General features: G+C 39.4%; 1 protein-coding gene across 24 annotated transcripts in view; it reads right to left on the bottom strand.

Annotated features, from left to right (window-relative positions):
- Positions 1-22,151, bottom strand: part of NCKAP5 (NCK associated protein 5) — a 762,731-nt gene that overhangs the window by 75,403 nt on the left and 665,177 nt on the right. For 22 of the 24 annotated variants that reach the window (XM_072984241.2, XM_072984248.2, XM_078377084.1 and 19 more), the window contains 2 exons: positions 21,723-21,801; positions 420-737 (listed from right to left, as the gene is read on the bottom strand). In XM_072984241.2, the coding sequence (XP_072840342.2) occupies positions 420-737; positions 21,723-21,801 (397 nt within the window). The remainder of the gene's footprint in view (positions 1-419; positions 738-21,722; positions 21,802-22,151) is intronic. The other 2 variants (XR_013537157.1, XM_078377103.1) reach the window with 1 other exon arrangement.

The raw sequence follows: 22,151 nt of genomic DNA, 5'->3' as shown, positions 1-22,151 counted from the left end.
TTTAGCCTCCTGGATTACGGCTCAGTGGTTGAAATTCTCCACTATTTCTACTAATGAAGTAACTGTTCTGTTGTACAGACACATATATTTAAGGATAACATTTCTAGAATGTCTTGTATTTGGATTTGGTCACAGACTAAAACTGCCTTTCCTTGGCCTTGACACTATCTGTGGCCTACTTAGAGATGTGTTGTGTTGCACAGCAGTCTTTATAAAATGACAGATTAGTATTTTATGTAACAAGATTTTAATGTCAACCCTGTCACTACCTTGTTAACCTTGTACAGTAACTTTGAAGAGTCTGTTCGGTTGTAGATTTCACATGTCTTTTATCCAATGTCATTAATACAGGTTATCTACTAATGGGAACAGACAAGAGGGCAGAGTGAATCTAATTTCCAGCATAACTGTCATTTTACCTGCAGACACTGGTTTTGGCAGGCGACTCTGAAAAGTTAGTAATCCTTTAGCAGTCATAGTAGGATCAGAAGCTGAATGAGAAATTATATTCTCAACAGATTCCCGGTTCTTATTAGCTGTTGAAGGCACTTCTCGTTCAAGGGTTTTGGCTTTCTCAGAAGGTGCCTGAGAAAAAGCTTGCCCAGGTGATGTGAAAACTTGCATTTTTATATCCAGTTCTTGCTTAGAAGTGTGGCGTCCAGTTGAGCGGTTTCCTGAGTCAGGGAGAGGGAATGTTCCTATTCCACTGTCCAAGGTCCTCATTTGGCAGCAGGATTCTAGGATAGCAGAATACAATATAATTTGGTAAAGCTAAGAATGACTCTTAAAAACACCTCAAAGGACTTTTAAATTTTTTTTTGAAGAAAGAAAGTGGCTACTCAGTCATAGAACATCTGTTTCACACACTATTCCTGAGCTCTGTTTATTGTGAATTTGTCCAGACTGTTGACCATTACTAAGTAGTTGATTCTAGTCTTCAGCTATGTGCTTTATAAAGCAGGATTCCTATTCATGAGCCCAGAATCTTCACAATTAAACTAGATCACCCTGCATTCTGATATTACTAATGTAGAAGGAAATATTTTCCCCACTTCTATCCTATTCACTGTGGACATGGTCATACATCTTTAACATAATAATAATTATGTGCTGTCAAGTCAGTTCTGAGTTATGATGACCCAGGGTTTTCTAGACAGAGGATACATAGAAGTGGTCTACCATTCTCTTCTTCTGCGGGTGCCTTGGGATTGCACAGCTTGCCCAAGGATGCACAGGCTGGCTCTCCCTAGAGGCACAGTGAGGAACTGAACTCGCAACCCTTTGGCTCCATAGCCAGATACCTAACTCACTGAGCTATCCAGCCAGCTCATCTTAATTATACTCCTGCCATTTTTTTCCTAAGTGAAAGCTACAAATGCAAATTCTTTCCCAGAAGAATTTCTAACAGGGAAGCCCTTTGGTTGTACCTTTCTGCACCCTTTCCAAATTGACAAAATCTTTTTTGAGGGGCAGTGAGCAGACCTGTACATATTATTTCAAGCATAGTTACATTATAGATTTGTTTAAAAGTGTAATAATATGAAGTTTTATTTTTTTTCCCAATGTGGAATTTGCTTTTTTCAAAACAGCCATAAGCTGAGGGTTTATGACTCAATTGGAAAAAAAATATTACAAACAAAAAACGAAACAAACAGGGTTGCTTAAGGTTGGGTATTTGCATCCAAATGGCATACACACTTCAAACAACCTATTTGGTCTGCCTCCCTAAAACAACAAAAACAAAACACACAAAAAAAATCTCCTTCCTTGCCATCTTTTCACTTCTGCTTTTAAGAGGAAGCTTTCAATTTTTCAATTTGTACTTCTTAGTGTAGTGTATCATCATTGTCATAATAGCCTTTTTCTTTAAAAAAAAAATTAAAACAATCTTCCTTCTGCTGCCCCTCAAGGGAGCAGCAGAGGAAGCGCTTATTTTCCTATTATTGTGAAGTGGCTAAACTGTCTTCTTTAGCCACTTAAAAATATTGGGAAAAAGAAAGCAGAATGCAAATTTAAAGCCACAAGTTCAGATTTGAACTGCACATGCTGGAAATGAACCAACACACAACGATCCTACCCATACCAAAAATGTAGTAATTGCTGACAACAACACAGAAAGGTGTGGTAGGAATGCTACGGGGATGGGCTGGCTCACTCTAGCAATGATGTTGTCTGATAGTCAGAAAAAGGAGTGAAGGAGCCCATCCTACAGAGGACCAAACAGCAGGACAAATACCCATCTGATCACACTCTGAGTCAACATCATCACTGATTTTTCCACTGCCCCATAAACTCCCACTCCTGTCGTGGTCAGTCAATTCAACCTCCTAAGTATATTACTGTATATATGTGATTAGAATTTGTTGTTCCAAAGTGAATCGCTACATTTGCTTTCACTAAACCATATTGACCATTCTAATGCCTACATCATCAATTCAAACAAATCCTTCTACAACTGTTTTGTTTCAGCCAGCACAAATAATTTGGTGCCATCAGTGAATCTGGACGCTTTGCAGCCTAGCTTTAATTCCATTTAAAAAACAGATGTTTTAAACAGATACACGGGAGAACCCATTATTAATTAGTAGTAAGCATTTCCCCATATTATCTATTTTCTTGCCACTTGCAAATCCATAAGTGGATTCCTTCACTTATACTATGCCTGTTCAGCGCTGGCACACTAAATATGGGAAAATCAAATAGTGTCTATCTGCACACAGTAGGCTCATCAGTCTGAAATATTTTGTACATAATATGTGGTGCGGCTGTGATAACTGTGTCTTCTTGAATATAATATAATATAATATATGTGAGACAACAACACGTGCTGTATTAGACTTAATAATTACCATAAAATTAATCAGAAGAAAAGTTTAATAGCTATCCTCACTCTGTGTGATTAAGACAGAAGCATTATAAAGACCCCACTCATAATCTTCTTAAGCAAAATGTTTAAGTATGCAGTAGATTCTACTTTAATCTGGAGTACATTGTACAGAACCTCAAAGAATAGCATAATTGGTAAGATTATACCTTCTACTGCTGTCATTGCCTTTTGTGTTTCTTAACGGAATTTAATAGTAATTTTTTGCTGTTATTATTTAGACTGTTCTTTGGATAAAGACATACTGTCTTAAATAGGATCACACTCACTCTTTCCAAAGAAGGCAACTCAGTATTACAGGGTTAGGCGCTACCAAGGTTTGTGTTAAGTTTTTTTTAACCAGAATGCACCCTATTTGGGAATGTGTCAACTTGGGTTATGTGGGATTTGAGCAGGAAATATAGACCTTGTTACAAGGTTCCATTCTGTACATACTAATTCATTTCCATTCCACTAGCTTGTATTACAAATATATAAACTGGCTTACAAGTATCTCTGGGGGGAAAGGTTACACAGAATAAATCTCTGGGAAGAATATCAATTTAGTAATATAACCAGTCTGTTTCAAGACCACAGATATATATCTTTCACATGGAAACCTGAAAGAAATGAAACAAAAAAAAAATGTAATATAAAGGTAAACTTACCTTTTAGCTACTATGTATACTTCAGAAGGAATCTACTTGAATTGTTACAAGTGTTCAGGTTTCAAAAATTCAAAGTAAGAAGCACTAGATAAGGATAACTACATATACGGTACTTGTCAATTACAGTTGACTGCCCTCTCAGCACCATTGACAATACACACATGCGTAAGAGTGTGTTGTACACATACACGTACACCATGCCATGGACAAACAGATCTCTAAGAGCAAAGGGTGTGCAAACCAGTAGTTGCGATTTGCCTTTACTTGAGTACCCTAAATCAGCTTAACTATTAAAAAGTCAGTTCTTCGCAAAGGCTGCTGCTTATATTATTCATAACACCTCTATCGGCTCCACTAAATCCAAGCATGCTTGTTACATGGTCCAATTTGCTAACACTGAACAGATGTGGAGATGGAAATTTAAAAATACAGGTTTGTGCTTCAACCGGAGTTTTATTATTGTTGTTGAATTTTGTTTTGACAGAACTTAACCCACAGGTTTGTGTGTTGTATGGTAAGATCCCAGACAAAGGTTGAAATCCAATGGTAAGCGCAACCAGAGTAGGCCCATTGAATCCGTGGGCATTTGGTAAGTCTTATGTACATCCCATTGATTCAATGGGCCTAACTCTAGTTGCAACTTGCTACTGGATTTCAACTGTATTATTACTATAATCTCTGAATCACTGAATGATTTCATGAACTCACTATGAATCAGTTCCTATGCTCACCTTACCTCATATGATGATGCAAGTGCTTATATTTTGCATCTTAAAATGGGTATTAGCGTTTTCCAATAAGATATGTCGCTTTTATACAGTCTAGCAAACAAACATTTCTCTTTCTTAACTACCCACATCATCATCTTCTAAAATAGTTTGGATTCAGATACAGTACAATGGGAAAGCATTTCCGCTTGCACAGCATCACGGCAGCATCACGGCAGTCTTTTGACTGCCCTGTCCAGAGGGTCCCCTTGGCTCTCAAGAACAATTTATACATTTATTACAGAACTGCAATGTCTTCAGAAAGATAGAAAGCCAATGTGATGTGGTGGACAGAGTGAAAGACTGGAACTCAGGGGGCCTGGGTTCAAATCCCTGCTTGCCATAACTCACTGGTTATGGCAGCGGTAAAAAAAAAAAGTCTCACTTCCCCTGAAAACTCTATTAGGATTGCTTTATCTTACTATCTTGATGGCACATAACCACAACCATTTTCACTACCGGAAGCCAATGAAACATAGTTTTGTTTGAAAGCACTGGAGAAGACTTTGCACAGAAAGCAATTCAACTGTTCAATGGCAAAAGGAAGAAACAGGTATGAAGGAACTGACATTGTCACAGAAAGACAGAACACCCCACTACAAATAACACTTGCAATTTCCAATAAGGTTTATTTTCAATGTATGGAAATGTAAGCGGTCTCTTTTGCAATCTGGACAAGTGGAGTGGTGTCAAAGTGCAAGGTTAAGACACATACATGCAAACATTCTATTCATGGTAACGGCTTTGTTTCCTCCTTCCCTACCCTGTACACACTTGTGATGATTCTCTGACTAACGGCAAAGAGTTCATGGCAAATTGCTTAATGTCAACAGAACTGCAATACTGTTCCATATCATCGACACACATTTAGGAGGTTTATGATTGTGTTGAAATCAGTAGCTTCTACTCTGGATGAAGGAGTCTGACCACTAGTTTGCTATGCACTGCGAGTTACTAGGCTCAGGACACTGACAAACAACTCTTCTTTCATCTACAATTGACCCTTTCCAACAGTTAAAGCAAAAGCAACTTGTGCTACCTATATACCACCCCACAGTGCTCAAAGCTCTCTCTGGGCTGTTTTCATTTGAATTAAGCAGGCTACACATTGCCCCACCACCACCACCACAAGCTGGGTACTTAATTTACTGACTTCAGAAGGATGGAAATTTAAGCCAACCTTGAGCCAGCTATTTGGGCCAAGGATTGAACTCAGGTTATGAGCAGAGTTTTCACTGCAGTACTGCAGTTTAACCACGGTGCCACAAGGCTACCAATATCTATTGGAATTTTGTGGAGGGTAGCAAGGATGATCAGGAACTGGAAACTAAGCCCTGTGAGGAAAGACTGAAAGAAGTGATCATGTTTAGCCTTGAGATAAGAAGACTGACCATGATTTTATGACATGTTCAAACAGCTTCAATGACAACAGTTTTTACTTTTGGTGGAGATGGGGTGCAGTAAAGTCAGAAATGCATTGAGATATACCAAACATCCACAGGACTTCAAACAAAACAGTTTCCAGAAGAGTAGGTGTCATAGTGGCCACAATTTTTTTTTAATATTGTGAAAATCTCTCTATAAGTAGTTCAATCCTATTAGCTATTACAGGATGAATCCTGTTGCTTAGCACAATGGCTCGACTGGAGTAAGGCCACTGAATCAGTAGAGATTTAGCTGATCTACATCTCTGGAAATCCCACTGATTCAATGGTCCTCCTCTAGTTGTGACTTACTGTGGTAAAGCAAGTAACTTAGAAAGTAACCTCATTTTAATCCTTATTGGATGTTTAAAAAATAATGTGTCACGTGAATTGTTATATGGCTGATCAGTTTTGTCTACTTAAAAACAGTCTTACCTTGTCTCTGGAAAGAGAATGACACAAAGCATCAAAAATTTCTGTCAAAGCCCCTCTAAAAATAGCAAAGTGTGCTGCTTATATACCGCCCCATAGTGCTTCAAGCACTTTTTGGGCAGTTTACAAGTTAATTATGCAGGCTACACATTGCAAGCTGGGTACTCATTTTACCAGCCTCAGAAGGATAGAAGGCTGAGTCAACCTTGAGTCGGCTACCTGGGATTGAACCCTGGGTCGTGAGCACTGTTTTGGATGCAGTACAGCGATTTGACCACTGCGCCATGAGGCTCAATAGCCTTTAAAACTTGGGGAAATGTGTTCTTCTAACACACTAAAGACTAGCAAACTTCACTTGGCATCAGCTTTCACAGGGGGATTGTGGGGGGCAGAGGGAATTGACATCTAACCCTACTGATTACACCCCTTCACCTGCCTGTACATGGAGGGGTCTAACAGTTCACCAAGCTGAGGCAATACACTCCTTACCTCTGATGAAATGGACTGTGGTGCACAAAACTTGTTAGGAGACTTTTTGTTGCTTTCGAAAGCAAGGCAGACACTCCTAATTAATATATTGTGAAACATTTAACGGAACTTGCCTTTGTTCACATGAACACAGTGTCTGTCACTCAGCCACATTACCCCATGCGCCAGGCATCAGCATCTCCAAGTAGCAGTTAAAAGGATTGTAATGGCAATTTACATGTAGCTTAAAAAGTAAATACCCACGAGACAGATTTAGAAGCCATTGGCTTAAATCTGAGAAAAATTTAGACTAAATGTCTGATAACATCTCCTGACAGCCAGCTCTTTAAAGCTGTGGCAGACTCCCCCAAGGGAAAAGTTAAAAGTTCTACTGCTTGGGCAATTTCAAATTAGACTGAATCAAGGAGTTCAGAATACACTGTAGTGAGCAATCCTTTATTTGCTGGTGTTGCTCAATTCGATCTAACAAATCCTTTCCCTTTCAATTTTATATTTCTAGGTACTGATGTTTTTGTAACATTCTCGATTTGTGATTTAACTCTGAAATAGGAAGTGCAGCTTTTTCACATTCTGTTCTTCTTCCTCCATTTTGTGACCCTTAGAGGCTTCCTAATACTCTCAGATCTTAATATTATTTATTTTAGAAACGATGACCAAAATCCAGTTTCAGAAATTATGATGTCAAAAGGGCAGTGACATCACCAGCAGCTAAGGAGCTCCTGCTGCAATCCCAGGGTTTACATTATGTGCATGCAACTGGTCTCACTGTATGTGAACTATGCACATCTCAGGATGGATTGCAACTTAGGGCTTGTACCACTTATGCAAAATAAGACTGCTTGCACTTGAGTCATATGAGTCCCAATATCAAAGCAAGAACTCTTTACCTGCTAGCAGTCTTCCCTGCCAGTGATATCATCAGACATCCTGGAGAGTGAAGTCAAGTGGGCCTTAGAAAGCTTGTCTAACAATAAGGCCAGTGGAGGTGATGGCATTCCAGCTGAACTATTTAAAATACACTCAATATGCCAGCAAGTTTGGAAAACTCAGCAGTGGCCAGAGGACTGGAAAAGATCAGTCTACATCCCAATCCCAAAGAAGGGCAGTGCCAAAGAATGCTCCAACTACTGTACAATTGCACTCATTTCACACGCTAGCAAGTATGCGAAAGCCTTTGACTGTGTGGACCACAGCAAACTATGGCAAGCCCTTAAATAAATGAGAGTGGCTGACCACCTTATCTATCTCCTGAAAAATCTATATGTGGGGCAGGAAGCAACAGTTAGAAGTGGATTTGGTTCAAAATTGGGAAAGGAGTATGACAAGGCTGTATATTGTCTCCCTGTTTATTTAACTTATATGCAGAATACATCATGCGAAAGGCCAGACTGGAGGAATCCCAAACCAGAATTAAGATTGCCAGAAGAAATATCAACAACCTCAGATATGCAGATGATACCACTCAGATGGCAGAAAGTGAGGAGGACTTAAGGAACCTCTTAATGAGGGTGAAAGAGGAGAGTGCAAAAAATGGTCTGAAGCTCAACATAAAAAAAAACTAAGATCATGTCCACTGGCCCCATCACCTCCTGGCAAATAGAGTGATGGAGCCCTCCATGGAGGCAGTGACAGAATTTACTTTCTTGGGCTCCATAGTCACTGCAGATGGCGATAGCAGCCCCGAAATTAAAAGACACCTGCTTCTTGGGAGGAAAGTGATGACAAACCTCGACAGCATCTTAAAAAGCAGAGACATCACCTTGCCAACAAAGGTCCATATAGTCAAAGCTATGGGTTTGAAAGTGAGAGCTGTACCATAAAGAAGGCTGACCACCGAAAAATTGATGCTTTTGAATTGTGGTGCTGGAGGAGACTCTTGAGAGTCCCCTGGACTGCAAAGAAAACAAACCTCTCCATTTTGAAGGAAATCAACCCTGAGTGCTCACTGGAAGGACAGATCCTGAAGCCGAGGCTCCAATACTTTGGCCATCTCATGAGAAGAGAAGACTCCTTGGAAAAGACCCTGATGTTGGGGAAGTGTGAGGGCAAGAGGAGAAGGGGCTGACAGAGGATGAGATGGTTGTACAGTGCCATCGAAGTTATCAACATGAATTTGACCAAACTCTGGGAGACAGTGGAAGACAGGAAGGCCTGGTGTGCTCTGGTCCATGGGGTCATGAAGAGTCAGACACAACTTAATGACTAAACAACAACAGAATAGGATTTAGTCCATTGCTTTTAATACTTCTAATTTGTATTCACATTCAATTTATTGCTCCTACTCATTTTTCCCCATAATCAATTTTCTCTGGCACAAGCGAAAATCTGGATGAGGCTTACCTATACTAATTACACTGAATCATCATAGGCCACAGTCAGTAAGGATGGGATCTTGCCATTCTTCTACCTTGGTACTAAGTACAGGAGCTCCCCAGGGCTGTGTGCTAAGTCCCTTCCTCTATTCCCTGTACACATATGATTGCACTCCACTGTATAACACCAACATAATTATTAAATTTGTGGATGATATGACAGTGGTGGGGCTCATAAATAAGAACAATGAGTCTGCTTACAGAAAGGAAGTGCAAGAGTTGATACTGTTGTGTAAAGAAAATAATCTTAGACTTAACATCAAAAAAGCTAAAAGACTCATAACTGATTTTAGGAGGAATAGTACATTTACCACTGTACATAAATGGCGAGGAAGTGGAGAGCATTGGTAGTTTTAAATTTCTGGGCACTTACATCTCAGAGGACCTCTCATGGACTATACAGTAAATGCCAACATGTTAATGAAGAAGGCACAGAAGAGGCTGTATTTCCTGAGAATGCTCGGGAAGTTAAATTTATCTCAGTATTTCCTTCTGTCCTAATATTGTAGCACCATTGAGAGTGTCCTAACCGATGGCATTCTTGTATGGTTTGGGAGCAGCTCTGTAGTGGACAAAAAAGCTCTACAGAGAACCATTAAAATTGCCCAAATATCATTGGGCTCCAGCTATCAACCCTGAATGACATCTTCACATCCTGCTGTCTGAGGAAGTCACACAACATCCTTAGAGACTTTTCCTATCCTGCTCACAATTTTTTTGAACTGTTGCCATCTGGCAGGAGATATAGAACAATTAAGACTCGGACCACATGTTTTCTTAATAGTTTTTATCCCAGAGCTATAATTGCACTTAATAATGAACTTAAAAGACCACCAGCAGGGAAGAGTTGGACAGTGTTATTTAGCCTGCGGTGCAGATGTTTGTGTTCTTAGTGGGGGATTTCTATGGTTGGGACTGTTTGGGGATTTTTTATGTGTGTGCATGTGGGTCTGGTCTCTGGATGTCTGTGCGAATTTTGTTGTAGGTGTATACTATGTATATATTTACAATAACAATAAAAGTATTTATTTAATTAGTAATCAAATAATTATTTTCCAGGGAAATATATTAGAGGAACATAGCAGAACATAAGTTGTCCAGTACTTTGTAATGACCAGTTCCAAATATTAGTCTGTTTTTCATAATTCCTCAAATGTAAATAGGTATTTTACCAACTTTTCTCACCACTAATAAATATCTTTAAAGCTACATGTGTTATTGGCAAGAAGATATCAAAGTACAGATGGTGAAACAGATCTCTTTATTTGCCTGTCCTTTCCATTCTCGGAAATGCTAAAACAAGTGAAAAAAACACAGAAATCAATGTTTTCTGCCAAATCAATGTCAGCATTAAAGCAGATTATTTCTGTTAGGCTACAGCATTATTTGATTTAATCACTGAAAACCAAATGAAGTGGTTGCTTATTGTTTGCTTTTGAAGCCAACTTGATGCAGAAATCTGAAAAGGAAAGAAGCTTCCTTCAGTAAAAACAAAACACAAACAAATACTCCAAAATACTGAGTAAAAGTAAAAACTAAACGAACAACTCCTTCAGAGTTGATTCAGAGATGAAAAGATATTATTTATGCTGGCGTATGTGAGACACAGAGCATCTTCAGGTGACTAATGAGAGTGGATGGCTTTGTAATGTGGTTTGGTCTCCGAACTCTAGTAGCAGATTGTAGACATCAATCCTTCTACAAGTTTGTAGCAAAAGGAAATGTAAGCCTGAACTCCACAGCACCTTTCTACATGCAATAGGATATTCATATGTAGAAGAGTAAGATCCAAGTCACTGTTACTGTGGGGTTTTATATTATAGATCTGTTGCTGCAGACTGCCTAGGAATCTTTTTATTCTATCAATGGGCTCGAGTTGAAGCTGGCTAGAGTGGGCTAAATAGGGGTGCTAGGAGACCCAGTATCCCATTTGGTGGGATCCTTGCATCCAAATGGCATACAGTGGGGTCTTGACTTAAGAACGGCTCGAGTTAAGAACATTTTGACTTAAGAACCACTCTCATAGGAAAATATTGACTTGACTTACATACTTAGATTTGAGTTAAGAACTGAAAAAACCCACGTGGGAGGCAGGGAAAGTGCAAAATTTGAACTTTCAGTTAACTGTTGGCCAGTGAAAAGGGTGCCTGTCTGCTTCCTCACTCCTCCCAGCGTTTAGAGAGTGGATTGGGAGACAGTCTTCAGACTGCCTGGTACTGTACTGCCTGGACTGTATTTTCCCTGCCTTCCCTGAACCTTTCTTGACCTAAGAAAAAAAGAAACAAAATATCCCCCTCTAGTAGTCGAAGGCAGAATAACAGCTTCCCATTAGTTTCTATGGACGGAAAAGAGCAGATACGGATCAAATGGTTTTCAATGCATTCCTATGGGAAATGCAGATTTGACCTGAGAACTTTTTGACTTGAGAACCGCCTTCCAATACGGATTAAGTTCTCAAGTCAAGACCCCACTGTACACACTTCAAGTGGCCCTATTTGGTCTGCTTTTTTAAAAAAAGTGTATGTGTATTATCTTTGCGTATTATGAGTGATCATTAAGAATGATCTTTAAGAGAAGTGTGTAGGTAGTACGCTTCTCTTAAAGGTATGGTTGTGAGCCTACACATACTTAATACACAAATGCATTTTCCCCCTTGTCTTAAATGCCTAGTCAAGAAACTGCTTCGTTGATGAATTCAGCTGCAGGCAGTTTCTCAATGGGCCTTTTAAGACAAGAGAAAGAAAATATTTATTTCAGGTTTCTTTCAAATAACAAATGCAGTGCATTTTTGCTGCTCTAATAGAGGCTATTTTTTTTTTAAAAAAATTACCTCTGCCCTTCCACCAAGGAGCAGAGGAAGTGTTTAATTAGCCCATATCCTGAAGTGGTTACATTAAGCTACTTCACAATGTTGCCAAATCAAAAAAGGAAGGCTTTTGGTTCATTCCAAGTGATTACACATGCTGGAAATAGACTGAAAGAGAGTAATCTTATCTGCACCAAAAAAGTAGAAGTCCCTGACAGGGGCCAGAAAGATGCAAAAAAATGTTTATCAACCATAAGAGTAGCTCTGCAAGCTCTTGGATTACAATGAATTTTTTTAGATTGCTCTCCCTTAGTATGTTGAAGGAGTCTAGCTACCAAGCTTGAAGGGATCTTATTTTCAAGTGGGTATGTGGCTTCACCACCATTACAGATGCCATGAGATGCAGCAGTTTAGGAGCTATATATGCTGTCATCAAGGGCTTGGCCCTGAATTTTTGTCAAATCTACAAATTTGTCTATCCTATCTTGAGGTAAGTGTGCGCTTGCAGTCTTTGAACTTTTTTAGGTTTACCCAAAGACTGAGAGTCAACAGCAGACATGGTGTGAAACAAAGTATAATTCTCTGCTTTGCCCTTTGAATCTGCCACGATTGACCAGTCACCCATGTATGCAAACACAGTTATACCAGATTCTGAGGTATGCAGCAACTGGTGCCATACACTTCATGAGGATTCTGGGTGCTATCAATAGATCAAAACTCAAAGATCTTGTTATCCATAACAAACCATATGGAAAGCCAATGGCCTGAACAGATAGTAATATGAAAATAGGCATTTTTGAGGTCTATCACAGCAAACCAGTCCTCCTTTCTTGAGAAGTGGTAATATTATTGCTAGTGTCACCAACATTAATTTTCTGGTTTCCATATATACATCCCTCAAGTTCAAAATGGGCCTCAGGTCTCCATTTCTCTTGGAGACAGTGAAATAACAGGAATAGAGCTCATTTTCCAGTAGCTCCAAGGGGTGTCTTTTTGGAGAAATGTTGCTATTTCCTCCTAAATGACTTGAGATGGTGCTGTAGGTCTGAAGTGACCTGTATGAGGAAAGGATGCAAACTCTATCCCATAGGTGTATTCAAATATACGTAGATAAGACCCTTTTGCCACTGGTGAAAGTGTGCCAAGTTGAGATGTGGAACTAAAAGTGGGATGCTGTGGATCTCGGTGTGGGTAAAATGAAAGGTGTGACTTAGACATCTTTTCCTGTCCCTCTGAAGATTGCTGAATCTATATTTTGTTGTTGTTTTTTTGGACGGTTGCCTATAGCAGTATTCCCCAACCTTGGGCCTCCAGATGTTCTTGGACTACAACTCCCAGAAGCCTTCATCACCACCTCTACTGGTCAGAATTTCTGGGAGATGAAGTCCAAAAACATCTGGAGGCCCAAGGTTGGGGACCACTGGCCTATAGTACTTAGGAGCCTGGTTGAACAGTGGTTAAACTGCAGTACTGCAACAAAGACTCTGTTCATGACCTGAGTTTGAACTGGGGTTCAGGTAGCCATCTCACAGTTGACTCAGCCTTCCATCTTTCCAAGGTCAGTAAACTGAGTACCCAACTCACTGGGTGTAGCTTGCAAAATTAAACTGTTAACACCTCAGAAACTGCTTTGTGTTATGGGGTGGTACATAGGCAAAGCACTGGTTTGCTTTTTGCTTTTATTGTGACAAGGTTGCAGGAGAGGTTTTCTGAGCTGAGGAGGAGGGAAACAGACTCTTCCAGTAAGGCTGGTATTGTTTTTGCTGATACTGGGAATAAACCCATCCACTTCACTGTGTTTCTTTTCTGGTACAGATTGTCCATAACACCATCTGTTTTGCCATTACTGAGAAAAAGGTTGAGCAGTAATAGCAGTAAGGGATACCAATTGTAATGAGGAGAACCCTCATCACCAGAGCCATAACTAGCAATATTGACACCCAGATCTTTACTGCCCTATCGGTTAAACTTGAGTAACATGAGATTGGCATACACAGGGAGAAGACAGAGGAAGGGAGAAGAATATTAGGGTCTAAGTGCTGGGTGGCCACATTGGTTCTGCTAGGGGAAGAGCTGTTGCAGGCAGAATACGTGCTAAGAATATCCTGTTCCAGTAACGAATAGCAACTAGTAGGTTTACATTCTTTGAGCAGAAAATGTCTACACCCTCCAAGCAGCGTCAAACTCCAGTTTCTCCAGCCTGGCATCATACCTACAGGATTGCAAGTTTCACTGAACTTCATAGGCACTAACTTACACAGAGCTGTAAATGGGACTGGGCTGTTAATAGCTCTTTAAACACACACCCATATGTACTGCATAGAGGCAAATACAACATTTAGCCAACACACAAAAACTGTTTTCCTTTTGAGAATAAGTGGTAAAAGCTACAGATGTCCAATATTTGAATAATCTAACTGCAAATATCTCTACAACTCCGCTGACTTCCGGCAGAGTATTATAAACAGTACTTTGTGTTTCACTTGGCCAATAATTCAATCAGGAGTAGAACATATTCTTTAGAACATTTCTTATTATATACTCTCCAAGTAACTTTCAGACAAGACTAGGCCTCCCTGAATAGCTAGTTGCAATAATTTAGTATCTCAGCCCTACACAAGTAAAAGGACAAGAGTTTTTAAAAGCAAGTATGCACAACAAGGAAGTTGATCCATGATGCTATTGTGCTCTACTGAGAGGAGGAGTGCTAAATGGCATGTGACAATAAAGCTACAGAAGAATTGGCAATTAGACAAGTGCTATGTGTACTATCGCTTAGAACCAGAAAGCAATTATTTGTCTTCACCAGACTGTGACAAAGAGGAGCTTGACATTATTTGGAAAATACTAATGTATGCTAGATACTTACTATTCAAGGAAGGTCAGAGTGTTTAAAACGTTCATTACATACAGCACTATTGCATGCACACACATCTCTAGTGTATACCATTTGAACACATTCCTGTTAACTATGCCTATCCAAAGCATTTTCAGTGTTCGGAGGAAAAAGTTTCCAATAATTGCCACTTCAAGATTATGCCTAGAACGAAGGCCACATTCCTGTCTCATAAGATTTAGTTAAACTGACTATCTGATAACCTCAATGAAACCAATTTAGGTCAAATGCAAAAATTTATAATGACAGCACCATTACCTGCAAACACAAGAAACATCACCATGGCAGATAGCTGAAAACAAGGCAAGATGTGCCCATACAGCAAATGGCAGCCAACCCATGTCTTGGGTAGTCTTGTGAAGCATTTGGGCTGTATATTACTTTGAACATCAGAAATTAAATTTTTCCTGCATCAGTAGTACGGAGCTGCGATGAGGTGTGGGAGGAGGGGGCTATAGAAAGTCCCATCCTGTTTTACTCTGCTTCCTCTCCCTTCAGATGTAAGGACCCCAACGGGGGGGGGCGAGAGAATAGCTCCCCTGATTTTGGAGGAGGGAATAACCCTATTACTATAGATGCTTTTGAGATCTCATCTGAGTCCTAAAAAGTTACTTTAAAAGGCTTATTCCTTAAAAGAAAAGACATATAGTAATGCTGTTCTGCTAGTTCTTTAAACAAAGAAAAACACATCAACACATATCTTTCCACATCAGCATGCCTGTTACATTTCAGTTTCCCAGTCCTGTCCAAAAATAATAAAGCAGTAACTACAAAGAATGATGTCCGTGTACACACATGCTCCTGCTAGGTCTTATACATTTTTTAAAAACAAAAAACTGGTTGTCTCCAGGGTGCCTTAGGAAACAAGCCTCCCTCTGGAAGTGCTAGAAAATGTGTGATTATATGTAGGATTCTGTACACACAAGCGACTGCTGAAAACCCTGATCTCTTGCCATTCTTCTTATCAAGCTGTAACACCTCAGAGTAGAGATTAAATTTAAAAAAAAGCAGCAGCAGCAGCACACATCCCAGAAACAGAGTGGAAATTGATTCAGTGCTACTGGTTTTCATCTGGCAATGTTTCCACATCTGGCAACCTCTACGTTTGCCTAGAAAAATGTTTAGGTATTCAGTAGACTTCACTGGATGGCACAGAAGGAGATAAAGTAACTATCATCCCTTTATCTGATCATGTGAAAAATGAATAGCTCAAATACTCTATCTATGGCAAGATGCTCAATGATTTCCCCCCCTCAATTTCTATCAAAATAGCTGATGAACGAAATTAAGACTGACATTGATAAGTTACATTCTGAAGTTTTGAAGCATCATGATGAGAAATTATTTTAAGGTGCGGGCAAGTAACAAACTCACAAAGGATTATCACTAAATAAACAACTAGTGGGGCAGCTAACGATTAAAGAGCAACTATTACATTAATTCACCACACTATCCTTGCTTGTTTAATGTTGCTGCTTACATTTAAAACCTATGGAAGGCCAGGTAAGTGTCATACAGAATTAATCAACAATACAATTCTGTAATAAAAACCCTCTGCACAAGATATTGTTACTATAACCAAAGTGTTTTAAAGTGTTAATTGATATGTCATTGCAAACCTGGTTTATTAATTCTTTTAACTCACTCTAATTCATAGTGGGGACCTACTGTGGGGATCAAGATAGTGCATGAACCTGGGAATAGGAAGAGGTAGACCATCCAGGCCCCTCTCCTGCCCAGAGTGCATGAGTTCTAGAGATGGGCACAAGCCCCCAGTTTGGCAATTCATGCTGGTTCATCCTTTGTACAAATGGGTGTTCAACATTTCCCAGCTCTGCCTCCTCTGACAGACACCCACTCAGAGGCAGTGCCCAGAGGAGGCACAGCAGAGAAGCCAGGGCAAGCAGGTGGGCCATTCTGTAGCAACAGGCAAAGAGGCTACCCTTGAGCTGGGCAAGGCTTAAAGCTTCTCATCCCCTTCCAATGCCACCTACGTGTGATGCTTCTGCCTCACAACAATGTGCCCTTCTCCATTACTGGAGAGAGGGAATGCTTCCCTGCCTGCAAGGTGCACGGCAGGAGAAGTAGGGAGGTGGCATTGTCCCAGTTATGGATGAAACTTATACAAAGACAACTCAGTCTCACTTTGAAATGTATTTTTTGTCCCTTGCCTCCATTTTTGTAGAAGAAACTTGAAGGGTGTGGTCGGAAAAATACCATCAATGCCTTTCAATATGAACCCTCAATTTCAAACACATTACGAAACCCATTCAATTCAGCTCAGTATTTTCACTAAATACGGATACCTACAATAACAAAGGTACACAGAAAGGGAGACCTTTCTTTTCTGATCAGATTGCTTTTAAATTAAACTGCACAACCTTTTGCAGAGCTGTTCTTGGAAAGCAAAAAATGTTATAAGAAAGTGACTGTTATAAAGTACAGTAGATGATTATCAAGAACCTTGATGGATTGGAGCATATATATAACCCTTTCACCATTTTTTTTTACAATTCTGACACAAAAGATTTACTTCTAGTTATATCTTGGATTTCTGTTTGCCCCTCCTGAAATCTTTCTTTGCTCCTTGATCACTTTACTTTTTAAAAAATGTATAAGAGCATACACAATTTTATAAAACTTCTCTGTAGGTGTGACTATGCAGCAAAATAAATGTGAATTCATTCACTTGCTTTCATTCCCTGTAAAGTTACAAGGAATTCAGATCTGTGAGAGGCAAATGACCTCAGAAAAAAGAAGAGATAGTTTATTTTGTTTTGCTGTTTGCTTGCAGTTCAACACATAACCCTTTAGGTGGTGCCATTACAAAGAACTGCTTTACAAACAATAAAAAGGCTTTCTTCTTGAATTTCCTCAATATTTCCTTCAGTGCTACTGACTCTAGTCTCTATCACTGATTAAATCTATACTACATATTCCTCAAAATAGGGATATGTCAGGGAAAAATTCATCCTCTACCTGTATGTCTTCTTAGAAGCCTTCACTATTACACACAGTTTGCAAAACCATGAGTTTATACAAGTGTGTTCCTATCAGAAACTGCATGGAAGCAGTGGGGTGGTCCGGCCTAGGTGGGAATTCAATCTCCTCCCACTAATAGACTGCAGCCCTCAAGGTGTCTACCCAAGAACAATGTGACTCTAAGATTCCCCACTCCTAGCTCCCTACTCTTGCGCAAACAGGTACTATTCCGCTAACTGTTGTTGGATTCAACCCAATACAACTAAGATGATTAAGTACAGATCCTTTTATATATGACGAGATTCCTTGTGAGTTATACATGATTCATATGAAAGAAACATTGGTTACTTGGAGGGTTAAGAGTTAAAGATTTTGTTCTTGCTTTCTAGATGAATAACTTTAAATATGTTGTACAGTATTCTGTGACTCAAGGTTCCCCCAGCCATAAAAATATATTGTTAAGGTATGATGTCTGGAATAATAGCTGAGATGCTTTATTGATATGTATTACATTGTCTTCTCAGGGTCTTTTTAAAGAAGACCAATCTAAGCTATTAAGATATTTCAAGCTACTGGCTTGCCAAACACATTTAAATCGAATAAAATAGTGACTGAGAATACATGTCTTGAGGGCAACGAAATCTCATGCATGCATGGTATCTAATTTAACTAGGAGTGATAACTGTGATAAAAAAACCACACAGCACTATTTTGAAGTTCATTAGATAGTATTTAACTTGCATATTAACTACACTTTGTGGACCATATAAGAGTTTAATTATCTTACACTGACAACTAAAATGGCTGTCTTTTTCTCATTAAATATTTTCTTTTCTTAACCAGTTCATAGTTTCATTCTACTCTGTTGTCTTCAAATTTCAGAGCTTCTTTTCAGTTAAAACAGGTAGGCAAAAACTTGTAAGAAGGAGAGTACATGACAGATTACTATGATTAATATTAGAATTTTGAAGCAGCTTCTGTTTGAAACAAAGGACACAAAGAACATCAAGTGACACTGGAGCTGGGTCCAGTAGCTCTCATAATACACAATATCAGGAAAAACTTCCTAACTGTTAGGAACTGTTAGAGAAGTATGACAGTGGAACCAGTTACCTAGGGAGTTGGTGAGTGCTCCAACACTGGAGTAAGTAAGTAAGTAAGTAAGTAAGTAAGTAAGTAAGTAAGTAAGTAAGTCAGTCAGTCAGTCAGTCAGTCAGTCAGTCAGTCAGTCAGTCAGTCAGTCAGTCAGTCAGTCAGTCAGTCAGTCAGTCAGTCAGTCAGTCAGTAAGTAAGTAAGTAAGTAAGTAAGTAAGTAAGTAAGTAAGTAAGTAAGTATACTAGGGACGTGTGTGCATGTATGTGGTTTAGGCACACATCCATGAAAGTGTGTGAAGTTCTGATAGATTTTTTAAATCTTTGTCTGATATGCATTTCAGTCCCCCACCCCCTCAAAGTTATATCATTAGTAAAATACTGAGTTAGATCTTTTGAGCCAAAGGACAGTTGCACCAGCACTTATTTAAGTACCACCTATCCATCTTTAGAAAGGTAATTTGTGCATTTGTTTCCAGGAAACAGAAATACACTAAAATAGCCCATAGAAATTTCAATCCTAGAATTTCATATACTCAACCTTCCCCACACTTCTTTTCTATTCTTGCTGTTAAATATGCTAGAAAGGAACTGAAGTCTATTTTAAATCCATAACGGAGAAGACAGCTCAACAGAGACAAGAGTGCAGTAAGTGAAAGCTTATAACACTTCCCAAAATTATCAGCTACATGCTTCATTCATTAATGAACCATATAACCTTGATCACTGTAGACTCATTGCAGTCCATAGAACTGCAACAAGCTGCACAAGTAGCACACAACATCACAATATTTTTAACAGATGAACGAATGGCAACTATTCCACAAGTGCTGGTGTGTTCCATTGAAACTGGGACCAGTTTGCCTGTCTTAATTATATTTTTCATCACTCACATTCTTTATTCTCTGCTATTAGTCAGATAAAACAAGGCAACATATGAGTACTGTATAAACAAATGAAGCATAATCAAAACAATTATTTTATGTTCCTCCATAGGACAACTTATTTTAACTTCCTAATTTATAATGAAGATGGATTTCTTCTCCCTATAGTACCCTCATTTTAAGAACTCCAATAATATATAAACAGACAGATGAATTTACTGTATACCATATGCACTGCATTGATGCCATATGTGTAACATAACACACAAAAACAGGATACAGCCTGAGAATACACCCAGTTTCATTGTTCATAGCCATTCACAGGACCGTATACAAACTATGAGGCTCACTGCACTGGTACTGAAAACATATCACAAAAATAGTGATTTCACCTCATAGCTTGCATAGTTTGCTCATCAGTGTAAATGACTTTGAAGCAAAGAAGCTGCATCCTTCTGATCAGTTTGGAGTATGATGGGTGGCTGGGAAAAGTCTTTTCCCACGTGTGTTTCCCTGTCTTTTTCCCCCCCCACAAGGTAAAAAAAGAAAGATGTAATAAAACCAAAATGAAAGCAGTGTGGCACCTTTAAGACTAGCAAACGTCTTTCATTTTGAGTGTATGTGAATTACAGACCACATCATTAGTAGCACTACAAAAGGAACTGTGCTTCTTTCATCTGTTGATATGGACTGTATTCAACTGTGCCCATCATGTTTGTCTGTGACCCAGATCTTCTGGAGGGTTGAGGGACCATCTGGAGAAGATGGAGGGGCACAGGGTGGTGAGGAGAGGAAAGGGAAGTCCTGTTGTACAGGCTGATTTTGTTGTTTAATTTCTCATATACTGGAAATAATTTACGTTTCCCCTGCTGTTGTGACAGAAGGAAAAGGATGCCCAACTGCAAAAACATGTAGCAAATCTGTAACTGCATTTGCAAGTCTGCATTTCATAACATTCAAGATATTGCAGAGAACTCCCATGTCACTTTTTCTGACTATTTGTACTTAAGGCCACATCCTTCTAGTGCTCTTAAAAAGCATACAGGAAGTATCAGAACACTATGCCCTCAGAATGACATTAATGAATCTCAGTACAGACCACTGTTAGAAGAAAGTGTTTAAACCAGGAGAGGGCAACTAAGGTGTCTGAAAATTCCACAAGTCCAAGACAGCATGGCTAAAAACAAAGGATTGAGAAGCAACCAAAGAACATCTGGAGGGCAAGTTTCCCTCTAAGTTGTCCATGTGTGACTCCGCCTCCCTCTGTGTAGCTTTCTTCCTCCTCCACATAGTGATAGCTTACAACACCTTTGTTTCCGGTTGCGATGGAACCCTGAAAGTGGGGAGGTGAGGGTGGAATTGCAGGCCCATGCAGGGGTGAAGTTGCAAGAGAGAGAGAGGCAGAGGCCTCTATCTTGCAAGGTTGGTATAAAGGTCTTAAGTGCTTAACCTTGTGGATTTTTTGAAATTCCTGAAAGCATTGCTCAATCAGGGTAGACTAAAATGTTGGGAGATACTAGGCCCAAGCATAACCATATTTGATTCTTTTGGGCTCAACAAGGTAGTGTGTCTCAGTGGTTAGAAAGGGACTCCCTGAATTTGGTGAACAATCACAGTGACTCTTTAACCTTCTGCCAAGGTAAAAATAGCAGCTTCGGGAGAGGGTGATTTTTCATTGGGACAAATGCACTGGAGAAAAGGGTTAATCCCCTTTCTCTAGCAATGGCCTCTGTGTCTTGTAACAAGATCATGTCTTGTAACATGTGGAATCAGAAAATTGAATCACAAACCTTGGTAGGAAGTGTAGGAAGCAGCCCTGTCAGACCGTGGTCTACCTAGTCCAATACTGTCAAGACTGACAATGACTCTCCACTCTTCTGGGGGACTAGAGGCACATTTGACATGCAAAACATGCACTCTACAAATGGGCCACAACCTTTCAATGTTCTTTTACAGTGAGCCAATGGGCTTGAATATAGTCATCTCTAGGTTGGATCATGGCCTATAGGATTTACAAGGAGAATAAAGCTTTCAACATCATTCTTACCTATCAAATGGCTTTCACATGCAGAATCAGTGACTATGTCTTCTTCGTCTTCTGGGAAATTCCCTGCTACCACTTCGACCTGTGTGGTGTAAAGAATATTAATTAAAACTGATTTCAAACATTTCTTTTGAATAGGGCAGGTCAAAAGGCATATAATTTCAGCACACATATGTTTAACTTCTACTTGAATTATCACCCTCCACTACCCACTTTGGTACAACTTTGAAGTCATACACACTGCAAATTTAGAGTTCACCTCCTCTCCTGAATGACTCCTAAAATGGCTCTAAATGATTTAATAAAAACATGACTATGCAACTGTCAGGAAAAATTAAATCTTGGGGAGGCATAATTCCTCAAGAGGAAAGAGATTCTGTGATGATTTACTTTAATCAGAAGTACATGTCCGTGTATCTCTCTCTCTCTCTC

The sequence above is a fragment of the Pogona vitticeps genome, chromosome 1 (assembly GCF_051106095.1).
Source record: "Pogona vitticeps strain Pit_001003342236 chromosome 1, PviZW2.1, whole genome shotgun sequence".
NCBI lineage: Eukaryota > Metazoa > Chordata > Lepidosauria > Squamata > Agamidae > Pogona > Pogona vitticeps.
This window is presented reverse-complemented; position numbering and strand designations above follow the sequence as displayed.